Source organism: Dermacentor albipictus, chromosome 4 (genome assembly GCF_038994185.2).
Source record: "Dermacentor albipictus isolate Rhodes 1998 colony chromosome 4, USDA_Dalb.pri_finalv2, whole genome shotgun sequence".
Lineage (NCBI taxonomy): Eukaryota > Metazoa > Arthropoda > Arachnida > Ixodida > Ixodidae > Dermacentor > Dermacentor albipictus.
In genome coordinates this window covers 104,741,499-104,754,391 of record NC_091824.1, presented here as the reverse complement: position 1 = coordinate 104,754,391, position 12,893 = coordinate 104,741,499, and the positions used below count along the sequence as shown (strand labels likewise).

The following is a 12,893-nucleotide window of genomic DNA, read 5'->3' as shown; positions in this document are numbered from 1 at the left end:
TTAATTTGAGTTCCTTGAAAGAACAGGCGACCTCGTTAAACCACTAAACGTGCTTGTCGACCGTGACTCAGGTTAAGTCAACACTCTAGCGCGGTGTGATCATACCCTTTACGGCCTTCTTGATGGCTACATAGCCCGAGAGCTGCTTGTGTTCCACTTTTGTATTATTTACGAAGCACTTTGACGCTGCACTTGACAAAGAAGTTATGCGAAACCAACGCACAACGTTGGAATATACATGATGCGAAACTTTCATGAAGCGGCTAATGAAATGCTATAAAACTGTTGCTCTTCTGCACACTGTTTTACAGCGTAGCGGTAACGTGCCTGCTGAGCAAGACTGCAAGAGGCGAAGACGCGGGGGCCCCCACCGGGCGAAATGTCGTAGAGAACAAAGTCGACCACGGGTACACTCAAGGTGTACCAGTGGTTACACTTAAGGTACAGGTACAGTCTAGGTGGTTATATGTAAGGTGACTCGTTATGCGTGTTATCCAGACAGCAGCAGTAGCAGCAGCCACTGTCAGCAAAGTCTAAGATAAAACGCCGCAAACAATTAAAAGCAGCTAAGTCATACATATGTTAGCGGGTTCCCTTTGAAATAAGATGATTCGCAAAAGAAATATTCGTTTTAAACTTATCTTCTGCGACAGCTACTCGGCTTAGATAGCGTATATTGCATTTTCATTCACCATCGGCATCGTTTAGGTGTTATTTGGCCCTTACAGGCTTATAGAACGTGCAAGAAATCGTATACATTTTCTATCGACTGTTTATAAGCTAATACAGTAAAAGCTCGTTAATTCGAACCGCAAGGGGAAGCCGCTTCAGTTCGAATTAACGAAAGTTCGAACTAACGAAAGTGAAGGACGGCAACAGCACACTGCGATTTGGAAGCAGTAGGGCATGTCAGAAATTTGGCGTGTCAGAAAGTGATGGCGTGTGCCGCGGGCACACGCCATCTTCAAGTCGAAGCTCTGGGTCGGACTGTGCCACACCACCGATGTCCACCGAAACGAACGTTAGCCGAGGCTTAACACCATCACAATGAATCGCGACGGCCGTTACCTCCTAAGCTGAAAACAGAGGTGCACAACCGATGAAGACTGCCGAGACAAAGATGCTGAACATGTGAAGGTGGCGAAGGCCCTGATTCGTTGGTTCTTCATTGCAAGCGCAGCTGCGACGTACTTGATTCGCTGTGTTTTGGAGCTTGCCGTGCCATCTCCGCACAACATTAGCAGCTGTACAAGATTTGCAAAGCCTCCGAGATTCGCAACGGGCAAGAAGTCTCGGAGGTTACGTAGAACGGAGAGGCGGCAGCCGCTGCTGCCTTCTGGCTGACCCCGCGTCGGTTAGATTTTTTGCCGATTTTGCCTTCTCTCGCCGTTCTCTCCGTTTCGGAGGCAATACAGCCTTGTGTGGAGGCAGTAGGCGCTTTTCTCTGGTCGTGTGCCAGGTGAGCGTAGTTCGAATTATCCGTGAGGGAACCTTCTCGCGTTCGAATTAACGGACTTTTTTATACATAGACTTCTGTGGAGCTTGGCCGGACCAAATCGTACAGTTCGAATTATCCATAAATTCGAATTATTGAAGTTTGAATTAACGAGCTTTCACTGTAACGTGGTTTGTAATGGATATTGACACAAGGCATTTCTTTTTATTTTGTTTGCGACGTCCAAGAAATAGACTTGGGCTATTTAGGCTAGAGTTTGAATTTTTGCCACACATGGTGCTTTGACGTACACTAAATGTCGTGCGTATGGTTGTTTTTCGTATATTGCTCGACACTGAGATGCCATCGGGAATGCAGCACATACTCTCGTTTAGTATGTTGCGCTCATTGGTCGGCATCAAATTGGTGTCATCGTCAACCAAGTCACCACCACCCTTTTCTCAGCAGCAAATCACCATACGGACACTGCGCTATAGCGGCGTGTGTTCAATTCACCACTAAGGCGATATAATGTTCACAGGCATTAGCTCGAAGCTACATGGCGCTCGGCCATTTATGGGTATCGCGGGTAGATTTCGTTTCAGTAAGCTTTGGTTGAGTTTTGCATTATTATTATTATTAGTTACAGCGCGCATTAATAATAGAGACGAAACACAGCGCTCGTGTTTCGTCTCTCTTTTTCGTCCTTGTTATTAGGGAGCGCTTTAAGTAATAATAATGCACATGTACCAATTCGCCCAACTAGCTGCCGTACTATGGTTGAGTTTAACAATAATCATCCATGGGGGAGGTTGCTTTTCTTTTTCACGACCACTTAAATTATTTGACGCCACAGTTGGCCCATTACCCGTAAACGTATTCAGTTTTGCCACTTGATACAACTTGAGATGCTCTTTTTTAGATTAGCGCAGAAAATTATGAATGCCTTAGCAAGTTTCCGTTCAAAAAAAATGTGAAGCAACTGGCTTCTTCGTTTGCATTTACCAGAAAGCATGGTTAAATAGCGTTGTAAGCTTTGTACAGTAGGCAGTACTTGTGAGAAACCTTTTAGACCCCCATGAAGCTAAAGATGTCTAACCAGGATTTCAAGCTTGCTGAAATTGTTAGAGAAAAACTTTAATCAATTATGAATAATCCCTCGACGGGAAAGCTTTATTCTCCTTAGCGATAACTTTAATCCTACGCTGTCAATACTTAAAAAACTTAAATTAAATTATGGGGTTTTACGTGCCAAAACCACTTTCTGATTATGAGGCATGCCGTAGTGGCAACTTCGGAAATTTTGACCACCTGCGGTTCGTTAACGTGCACCTATATCTAAGTACACCGGTGTTTTCGCATTTCGCCCCCATCAAAATTCAGCCGCCGTTGCCGGGACTCGATTCCGCGACCTCGTGCTTAGCAACCCAACACCATAGCCACTAAGCAACCACGGCGGGTTCTGCCAATACTTGGCCTACTATTCGTAAACGTACTCAGTTCTGTTACGCGTTACAATTCTAGTTGCTGCAATTTTGCATCAGAGAACCACATCATAACAGACCTTAAGATTTCGTGGGACTTTCAGCACGTCAATAATTTTTTTCTAAACAATGTGGCGCGACTTACTTCACACATACCAAAACGCATGGGTGAATATACAGTGCTATAAGCCGTGTGTACTATAGTGTATACTTGTAAGAAAACTTTGAGGCATGAAACTAAATCAGTCTAACCTCTATTTTAGGCATCCTGCAGCCGCTAGAGAATAACTCTGGCCACATGAAGGAGTTTCGAATGCGGAAGACATGTTGTTGAAAGACATTTTTAATGCGCTCGTGCGTGTTATCAACCTAAGTCGGTGCACTTGAGAAAACTTTTGTTGACGTAGCACTTAGCGTTCCTAGGCACAAATATGCACGTTCTCGAGGTCCACGTTAACGACACGACCGAGTAATTAGCCCCACCAACAACTTGAACTGCACTTGAGTACCCATGAGTGATAACTTATGTACACGACTGAACACTTAAGTGCACCGTGCTGCGCTCCCGTATTTTAAACGCTTAGGCTGGCGTTAGACGTTTGAGTAGTCCGTAAGCGAGTTGACTGTAAGGTTCTGCTCAAGCTCCGTCGCGGTAGCATTCTGCCGCGTGTAAAATTGCACGGTAGTCTTCGGGTCCTTCAACAGGAATCCATTGTCGGAGAAGTGGCCGCTAACGTTGTGGGCATTTAGCCACACAAACAAGGCGACATTGTCCGCTTGCAGTTGAACATCGAAGACCTTGAAGCCTGGCATCGATGAAGATGACGTAGGCCCGCTGACGTTCGTCACCTGAAAAATTTGGCAGAAACCACCAGCGGTGATTGTTAATGTAAGCGCATTACTGAACGCTTCTAGAAAGCTATTTGCTCCATGTAAGGAATGATACGCTTGAAGGCATAAATTTGTTGCAGTGAGGACATTTAAGTAGCGTATGTTGTTTCATCGCACAATGCTGTAGAGAATAGGGCCGTTAAACAGCCGGTATGTAGCGGTAGTATAGGTGGCTATGCATAATAGCCAATTCGTTATGTGTGTATCATCTCCCGCTGCGTGAGCGCCGTCGTGGAAGGCGACTAGCATCCTCCTTTCCCACCACAGGAATTATCTCCTGCAGCCGCCAGAGGGGAGATATGGCAGCGGGAGAAAAGGAAGGCTGTCCTTCCCGAGCACTCCACCACAGCATGGAAACCTTCAGGTGTTTGAGAGCTCCCGCACGACAGCATGATCATCTCAAAGAGCCATGATAGTTGTTCAGCGTTAACGCGCCTCGCAGCTCGGTTCCGCGGGAGTATGTGCTCATTGCACCAGCGCTTTTGTATCGGCAATGAAAAAACAAGCAGCACCGAAGCACACGAGAACGGGAGAGAGAGCCAATGAAAGCTATTCGTTTTGAAAGTTGCAGTTTCAAGGTTGAAATGTCGTCGTGGGAAGGCAGATGTGCCTGTGAGCTTTATTTCGGCCATGCAGACTGCCAGAATAATATTCGGCGAACACGTGGGCAGAAAAATCACGCTACATATACGAAATCAGAAAGCGAGCATGTGTAGAAGTTAGTAAACCTGTTAAATGAACCTGACCGGCGCCGAAAAGAGAGAAATTAAATTTAAAAATCAATATCAGTGCAAATTGAATCTTGCTTTCTCGAATTTATTTTTTGTTGCAAGCAGCGCCTGTATTCGCAAAAAGCTTTTACCGAAGAGTTGTTCGTAAGTGAAAATATCAGCAAATCCGGAAGCTGGACATAATATACAAGGCGGCCAGCAATGGCAAAAAGCATGCACTTACGACCAAAAGGCATTGGGAATTTCGCCCCGATTTATTACACCGAAGTGCATATTATATAGATTAACCACAATAAAATCTTAGCATAGGTGAAATAAGTTACTTTCAGTCAACATAAACCATTTAGGGTAAATTTTAGAAGATCAAAACAGTTATCAGCAAGATGCAGTTCACAGGAAGCAATCACGGCATGGTAGCATCAGACATACCGGTCGCAGTATTTTTGTTTGCAAAAAAAGGGGGGGGAGAGAAAGATAGAGGGAGGGAGAGAGATGAGACTACAACTGCTATTGAATGAGGCCGCACTCGGAAGGTACTGCAGCAGTGATTGAGGAAGCTTACTGTATTAGATACCAACATTGCTCGAATAAGGGTTCGACTACTGCTTATCATTTCAAGCCTCCATTTTCATTTGAACCTCTCTTTTGTTTGCATTAAAGTTAAAGGCACAATTGGCTCATGGGGGTGACAAAATGACTTGAAGTAATATACTGACACTTCCCTCAGTACGCCTCGATCGGTTTCAATCTTCAGTTATTGTCATCATAAAATGACAAACATACGTGCTAATTATCTTAATTATTAATAGCACACCAGTTTATATGGCCATAAAATTAGACAAATAAATGCAAGAAAAAGTGGCAAACAAAAATATTTACGATGATGAATGAAAGTAGTCTTTTTCGCTCACGAGGCGTTTCGGAAGACTCGTCGCGGGCGCAAGGCGTTGTTATCACCAACAATGATTCTAGAAAGAAACGCGGATGCCTTCGAATTTGATTCATTTTATGAGGCTTCAGCGTTCTTCAAACAGTTCGGGCAATAATATCAGGCACATCGTAGTTGCCCATGAACTGGTGATGACGTGACCGCACACTACCATGTCTGTGCTCACATGCTCATAAAACAGTACAAAGAAAAGGTATCAGTAAACACGAAGCTCATACGTTTATCGAAGATTGCGGCAGCCTAAGGTTCTTCGGCTCTTCCAGAAGCAGGAATGTGTCGGGTGCCAGCCTAGATCGGCTGAGAGGGTCGGTGAGCGTGAACCAAAGAAAGCAGATAGTCTGGTCGCAGACATCTTGCTTCCATAGATCTCGCATTTTGTTCGAGTACACGTCAGTCGACGCAGCTTCAGCCTGAGGGAAAGAAAGAACACTTAAAAGAGTAAAGGGGCACAACTTATCACATATTTCCAGTAAACGGGCCCTAGCTGTGTCTATGGTGGAGCTCGCGAAATGTTGTGCTGTAGTAACAACGCAATAAGTTCCCATGTAAACTGATTTCCGCGCTACAGCACGTAGCCGCGCTTTCTTTAAACATTACATCCCGTTGTCTACTGCCTTGTCATTCTACACGTAGAACTCCGCGTAGACTACAATGGTTGTTGAAAACGTACAGAGGCTTCGTGGAAACAATTCGTAACCCTCTGCGCTGACAATGCGTTAGATCTTGCAGGGCTGCTTCATTGAAGATAAAGCTCATTGGCGGGTTTTTTCGGGGATGTAGTAGTGCGAGATGCGTTCTGACCGGCATGGTATTGCAAGTGCTGCGTGTGCATCAGATATGATGCTCCCTTAATTTCAACTGATTTACCAACACGAAAGACGCATGACATATGTCAAAAGCAATCGAAGTAGAAATATCCTTTCTTTTTTTTTGTCGCCTTATAGCATGCGCCTGTACAGAACTCAATTTCTCAATAACATTAGAAGTGAAGTGAATGAACGTTGCTTCTAGCCTTTCTCCGATAGTTTTGTCGTAGCGGTGGCCTAATTACGCTTTTCGCACAGAAAACCATCCGAGGTGATGAGAGAGGACACGCCACCTCTGCCATTGAGCTCGTCTCTTTGCACTCCCGCTCCTCTGCTGTAATGTTAGACTCAGCATGTCGTCCTAAAAGTATCTCGGTCCTCATGTTTTTCCACAGTGAGGCTACGGACTCTGAGAGCAATGGCACCGTAGTAGAAGAGAAAAGCTTGAAGCGAGAACACCCTCAGGTTGACTAAGGACTTGAGTAACCACCTCTTCGCCATATAATTTCTTCCGACTTGCATGATTGGTTACGTATCTCTCGACGCTTCGAAGAATTTGAATCCTATACACAGGCATATCCGCAATGTCTGGCTTAAAAAAGTGGCTCCTGAAAGCATAAGTGACACGCGGTTCAATATCAGGAAGAACATGTCAACAGTTGAGGTAACGATGCAAGCCACCATAGAAAAACTGAACACTGTGCGCATACTTGCCTATGTAGAAGTCCGCTTTGTTATTGTGCATGATAATTGGACTAAGGCAGGAGTAATCTGTGACGTGGTCCTTGATATTAGCGACAAAAATTTGCCGCACCCCCCCCCCCCCCGCCCTCCCAAGAACTGCTATCTTCACCAAATACAATCACTGACTTCCACCGCTTGGACCGCTCGACAAGCGTTAAGGTGCATTTTTTTTTTATGGAAACACCCCGGCTGCTCACGTCAAGGTGGGCTATTTGAGACATTCGTTGCGTCCTTACGTGCGCTCACCACTTCAGTGTTGCAAGTGTTCGATGTGGCGCCTTGTTAGCGCTGGCTGCATTGGCCAGGCGGTGTGCCTCCGCTTTGCAGGCAACCATCACCAATCTTTATGTGCATTTGAGGCAACAAAATGCTGGAACTGCCATGGCACGTATGAGGTAAACTATAAATATTGTCCAAAGATAACAAAGGAGATCACAATGCTACATTACATAATCACGAAAAGTTTGGCGTACAAGGATGCGGCGCAGCTTGCAAGAGGAGGAAGCGTTCGCGTCTTAAAAAAACTCAATATCATAACCAGACCCCCCTGGCTCCTATGCAGCACGCCGGTCCAGCAGGAGTTGGCTAAAACCACGTCAGGTGAATTTTAGGAGGCGACGCATAAAATCAAGAGTGCAAGCTTGGACCTGAATGCACGGTCACGTTTACCATCGTGGGCTCCCGAATATCAGCGAGAACGAGAAGAGTACTTTGAGACGACCCTATCGGACATGGTCACGCAGGCGATGCTGCACCGAATAATTGATGCCCTTCAGGAGCTGTTGTCTCACTCAAACACGCCTGTGGCGAGAACAGCTGCGGAAAGCGTGGCTGACATAGACGGTCTCGTGGATACGCTCCAGAAGCTTAACTCCTCTCCGCCAAGGCGGATATATCGCGCAGCGCTTACGTGCGTGTTTCCCAAAAACAGTAGATTGTGCAGCAGCTTTAATCACTACCTTCGTCATACCAAGCTCCTTCATTTTCTTGTCATTTCTCTGTCGTTCCCACAAATCCTTAGCGTGGAGTAGCAGGCTATAGGAACGTCACTGAGGCCGATCTCTCTACCTTTTTCGCATTAAAGTTCCTCTCTCTCTCAAGTTACGGCGAGGTGATTACACATTGGCTTTCCGAAGCTGCCGATGACACCTCCTTCAGATATTCCTTTGGTAAGTTCGTCCTCTGCGCTTGAAAGAGCGTTGCGCTTTGTATGCATAGCAACCAATATCTACAACGTGTGCAACGATGAGACAGCTTTCCTTCCTGAAATTTTTCAGTTTCACCATCTATGCCAACCACCAGCCAACCACAGGCCAACCATCCCGAGTTTGCCTCACCGGTGCTCTCGTTATGAAAAGCAAGACGAGAAACGGTTGTAAATTAAGGTAGCTGTGTTGGTAAGACTTGGTGCAGCGCATGCCTAGGGCAAGCGAGAATGTATGGTAACGCACCAGCCCATTAAGATTTCGAAACTTCTACACACCAAAGAGAGGGCGTTGCAGAAGTGCTGCTATGTTAGCGTAGTTTGTGGTTGACAAAGCGTCTTCCTTTTGTATCCAGGCATAGATGGATTGACCATGACATGTTTACCACGAAGTCATTCTTGTGTCCCTTATTTTTGAAAAAGAAGAGTCGCATGACACAAGAACATTTTTACAGCGTCGTAGTTCATGACAGCGTCACACGACATAGCCACAAGCCCTGCTGTTTACGAATGTGTTTTCGATTACCCCTGGCACACGTCCGTGCTAATCCGTATTCGATGTATTAAAAACATAGCGCACGATAAAAAAAATATCCAGTGCAACTTGCCAGCGTCACGTTAATCGTAGTTGTAGCAACCGGCCTGAACGAAGTCCACTTGTACTGCGTAATTGAGAGCTCTGCCGCATCGACGGGTGTCAGATTGTCGTTGATGACGAACACAGTCAATTTACCAGTCGAGTGGAAGATGTAGGGAGAGACTATAATGGGACTGAAAAACTTCTTCGCAAAGTAGTGCACCATCTTCCACCGTCCACCGTATTCTGGAAGACAAAAAAAAAGTAGACAGAAATGAAAAGGACAGGACAGGACAGATTAAAAATGCGGAAACTATGGCGCATATTCGCAAAGAATTTGCTGTCCAGAGGCAGCTCGGAACCATACTGTAGCAGTATGTTTTATGTTTGAATAAAGAATGAAGAAAGAAAAGAATAAGTACAGGTACTGCCCAAAGGTGCTGGTGAATATATCACATAATATGATCAAAGTTATTAGGCAGATGAGCAAATAAAAAACAGTTCTGACAAAAAATATTCTTTGAAATATGATTCAGCAGTCGAAACTTTCATGGAGGAGGACGATATATTCATTCAGGTATTTTAAATATGTTTCCACGTAAAACTGCGCTTTCGAATAAGAGTTACTTCTTCAGGTGGAAGGTGACGCTTGTTTTAACGTGCAGGTCTGTTTTATTAGAGATGCGATGGTATTTACGATGCATCTCGTACGATAAAACAATTCATAAGTACAGTCATTGGCCATTAGTGAGAGTGCCCAGAATATTACGGTTTGGCAATGAAACACTGGTTTTGTGACTGAAATTCCTCCTTTCGGATTCGCCTCTCCATTTTGTCATTTGTATTATTTTCAAAGCGCGACATTGTGAGAAACTTAACTGAGTCAGTAAACATATTACCATGAAGATGGCGGACCCTAATGTTCCATCTTAAAGGGCAACACACAAGAGTGAATTATTTGTCTAGCCAGTTAATATATGTGTATATAGGATTTCTTGGAAGCAATAACCTTTCAGAAGCCCCTCTAAAAGGTTTCGCAATAATGAAATTTGTGACAGGCCCACTATGCTGCTTAGGAATGCGCAAGCTTTAAACAACATTTCGCAAATGTTAAGCTTCAGGCACTGTTATATAAGTGCTTGAGAGGGCACATTAATGGCCCAGGTTATTTTGCAACTTTACCTATACTGTTTTTTTTTAAAACTGCCACACGGTTAATGAATTCCGAGACACTGTATCCGGATTGTCCGGCCAAAACAATTTCAACCGGCATTGCTGTTTGTATTTTGTCCATCATAAAGGGCGAATGTCTTCCTCGTTGAGCAGATACAACTAGAAAGCTTTCGTGAAACCTTGTAGTAAAATTCCACGATACCATTTTCTTATTATTTCATAAGGCTTAACTACCAAGAACCACACTTCGTTTATAAAAGGCCCGATGTTGGAAGTTTGCAAAAATAATTGTGATCGGCTTGGATTCCAATCAACGAGCACTTATATCACAGAAATGCAGCTACAACGGGCCGGGAGTTCAACATACGACTTTGTTCCTAGAAGTAAAACATCGCATAGCAAGTGGAAATCGCAGGGTGCAAAGCTTTTGTTGTGCGATACCTGCTTGTGATTGGCCAACGTTCTTCGCTTACATGCTGCCTTTAAGGGTTGACAGGAATTGTGTTCTTGCGAACAGTTCACACGCGCAAACCTTTCTTTAAACTTTAAACACAGATCTACGTCAATAAAAATTTTAAAAAATGTTCATCTTTATTTCCGGCCATGGAGAGCACATTTGCAGAATAATGGAACTCTTATTTGAAATAAAACTGATTTAATACCAGAGAGTTAATTAGTAATTGATTTGATGAACAATCCACAACTGAAAACTCACCCCGCAATGGACGAATGCTGCTATGGGCAATGTGTTAAGTTTCCCGCGCCTAAAACATTACTTCGATGTTTCAAACTCAGCGTAGCATATTGTGATGTTGTTGAGCTATGTTGAGCTATGTTGAGCTATGTGACGTTGTTGTGGTACGTTGGGCATTAAATATAAGCCTTCGATCGTACGTTAATGGTCGGCGTTCGTTGCTAGTCTGAACTGAACGTTGTGTAAATTATTTTGTTTTGGTTTTGTGCTGCGCAAGACGAGCCACGTGACTCCAAAGAGGACACATTGGTGGTACTAGGGTTTTTTTGTTTTGTTCGTAATGGAAATGTGTGCGCGCGCACGCATTAACGTACGAGGTCCTCACCTATGGAAGCCCACGACGGTGCCTGCCATATGTCGTTCAGCTGCCAGTAGAGGAAGCCCATGTTGTGGCCTTCGCCGTGCGGACCAATGAAACTCCTCCAGCGTCGAAACGTCTCGGCAGCGGTCCGCATGCCCATCGCCTGGTTGATCTGCGCAACCCGCCATTTCCCTCAGCTGCTGCTGTCACTTCAATACTTCGTTAAACGTGAGAACCATCACTGCTCACATTTCCTTTTCGCTGTGGCACGCGCAAAACAACAAACAAGAAAGCAAGGGCAATAAAGCTCCACTAGAAGTTCTTCATGCACGAATCTCTCGTAACATCCGGCAGCAGTAAAACAGTCCAGCTCTTCGTCCGCCACGTTGATGAAGCAGATGCTACCATATCCTCTTCCCCCTCTTCCAACGACTGACTGACTCGAGCCAACGTAGACTATTGTAGCGGAAAGAGATGGATTTCCTTAGTGTGCGAGAATTCAGTGCGTCTAGAAATAGCTACGACTCAAATATTTACATTTTACAACATTTTTTGACCGTGAACTTGCGATTTCGCCGTGGTGGTGCTCCGAGGAGGCACATGACGTCAACGTGCGCCTCGCCGCAGATATTTCTTTCTCTCGCTCCCTAGTCACTAATGCGCATGCGCCACTACTAGCACCGAGCCACAGGTGTTCCGCCCATGGAGGAAGGAAACTGAGGAGAAGACCTACCCACTCCGCGCGCTAGAAGAAAAGTGTGGAGGAAATGACGTAGTAGGTTCTCCTTTTTTGCTGTTTTTTTATTTCTTTGTTGTAGCGGCCACGCGTTTCGGGCCACAATGACGGCCTTGTTATGGTTCTGTGCGCTGACAGGTGTTGCTCCGTAGGTTTCGTACTGTTGCAAAGGCACCGTGCGGGCAGGTTTGCGTTGGTCTCCGTCTTTTGTTGCGCTGCGTAATCTGGACCGTGCTCACCCGGGTGTTGCTGTGGCCAGGTGGGACAGGAGGAGCTAAAGTTCGTGAAATGAACGCGCATGCAACGCTGTACGCAATGTACTGCTCCCCGGCAATGGCAATGGAGGAAGCAATATCCGCGGGAAATTTCGCCCTCTTTGGCGGAATCATCTTAAATTGCCATTGCAGGCCGAAACTGATGCGTTTCAGAATCTGTACAATGAACGCCTTGCAGGTCAGTGATTCCTGCTTTTGACAGCGCATGGTGCATTTGCTGCACGTAGAACGTACGTTATGAATGCATAGTTCGTGTTCAGTAACAACTTGCTTTTGTGCATATTAAAACACATGTTGCTTAACTGTTGCTTGTTCCTCGTAGTACACTCGCGACAACGCGAAGTCTTTTGAGCAGAGCGGGTTCGAGGATCATGCACAAATGCACAGGTGTACCTCAATACACATGCTGATAGAGCGTTACGCAGAATATGTGCATTTTGCTCCCCTCGGCACCGTGCGCCGGAAGCCGACGCTTCATCCTGGAAGATGGGAAAGAAGCGGCTTCTTTGACTTAAGGAACGAATTCTCTTTACCGCAGGCGTACGTATCTGTGCGCGCCAGAACCGCACGGAAGTGAACATATTAGCGGATGCGCTAAAGTTCGCCTGCGAAATGGCTGTTCCATGGTCGCATGTAGGCCGGTTTCCTGCGCGTACTGTTCTGCACCATGCGCCGGCTATCGCAAAACTTTGGTTCCCAGAAGCTTCGCTTGCCGTGAGAAGAGGGCACCTAACATCGCAGTCAATGAATCTAAACGCGGAGTCAGAAATGACATTGTGCCTCCTGGCCGCGCGCTGTCATAGTGTGCATTGCCACCCGAAGTTTGTTCAATA

The 12,893-nt window shown here is 45.4% G+C and overlaps 1 protein-coding gene across 9 annotated transcripts in view; it reads right to left on the bottom strand.

The window, feature by feature from the left end:
* Positions 1 to 3,243: 3,243 nt before the first annotated feature.
* Positions 3,244 to 12,893, bottom strand: part of LOC139059209 (beta-mannosidase-like) — a 335,938-nt gene continuing 326,288 nt past the window's right edge. For all 9 annotated transcript variants that reach the window (XM_070537314.1, XM_070537322.1, XM_070537318.1 and 6 more), the window contains 4 exons: positions 11,074 to 11,221; positions 8,853 to 9,067; positions 5,709 to 5,900; positions 3,244 to 3,768 (listed from right to left, as the gene is read on the bottom strand). In XM_070537314.1, coding sequence (XP_070393415.1) covers positions 3,511 to 3,768; positions 5,709 to 5,900; positions 8,853 to 9,067; positions 11,074 to 11,221 — 813 coding nt within the window. In that variant the 3' untranslated portion in view covers positions 3,244 to 3,510. The remainder of the gene's footprint in view (positions 3,769 to 5,708; positions 5,901 to 8,852; positions 9,068 to 11,073; positions 11,222 to 12,893) is intronic.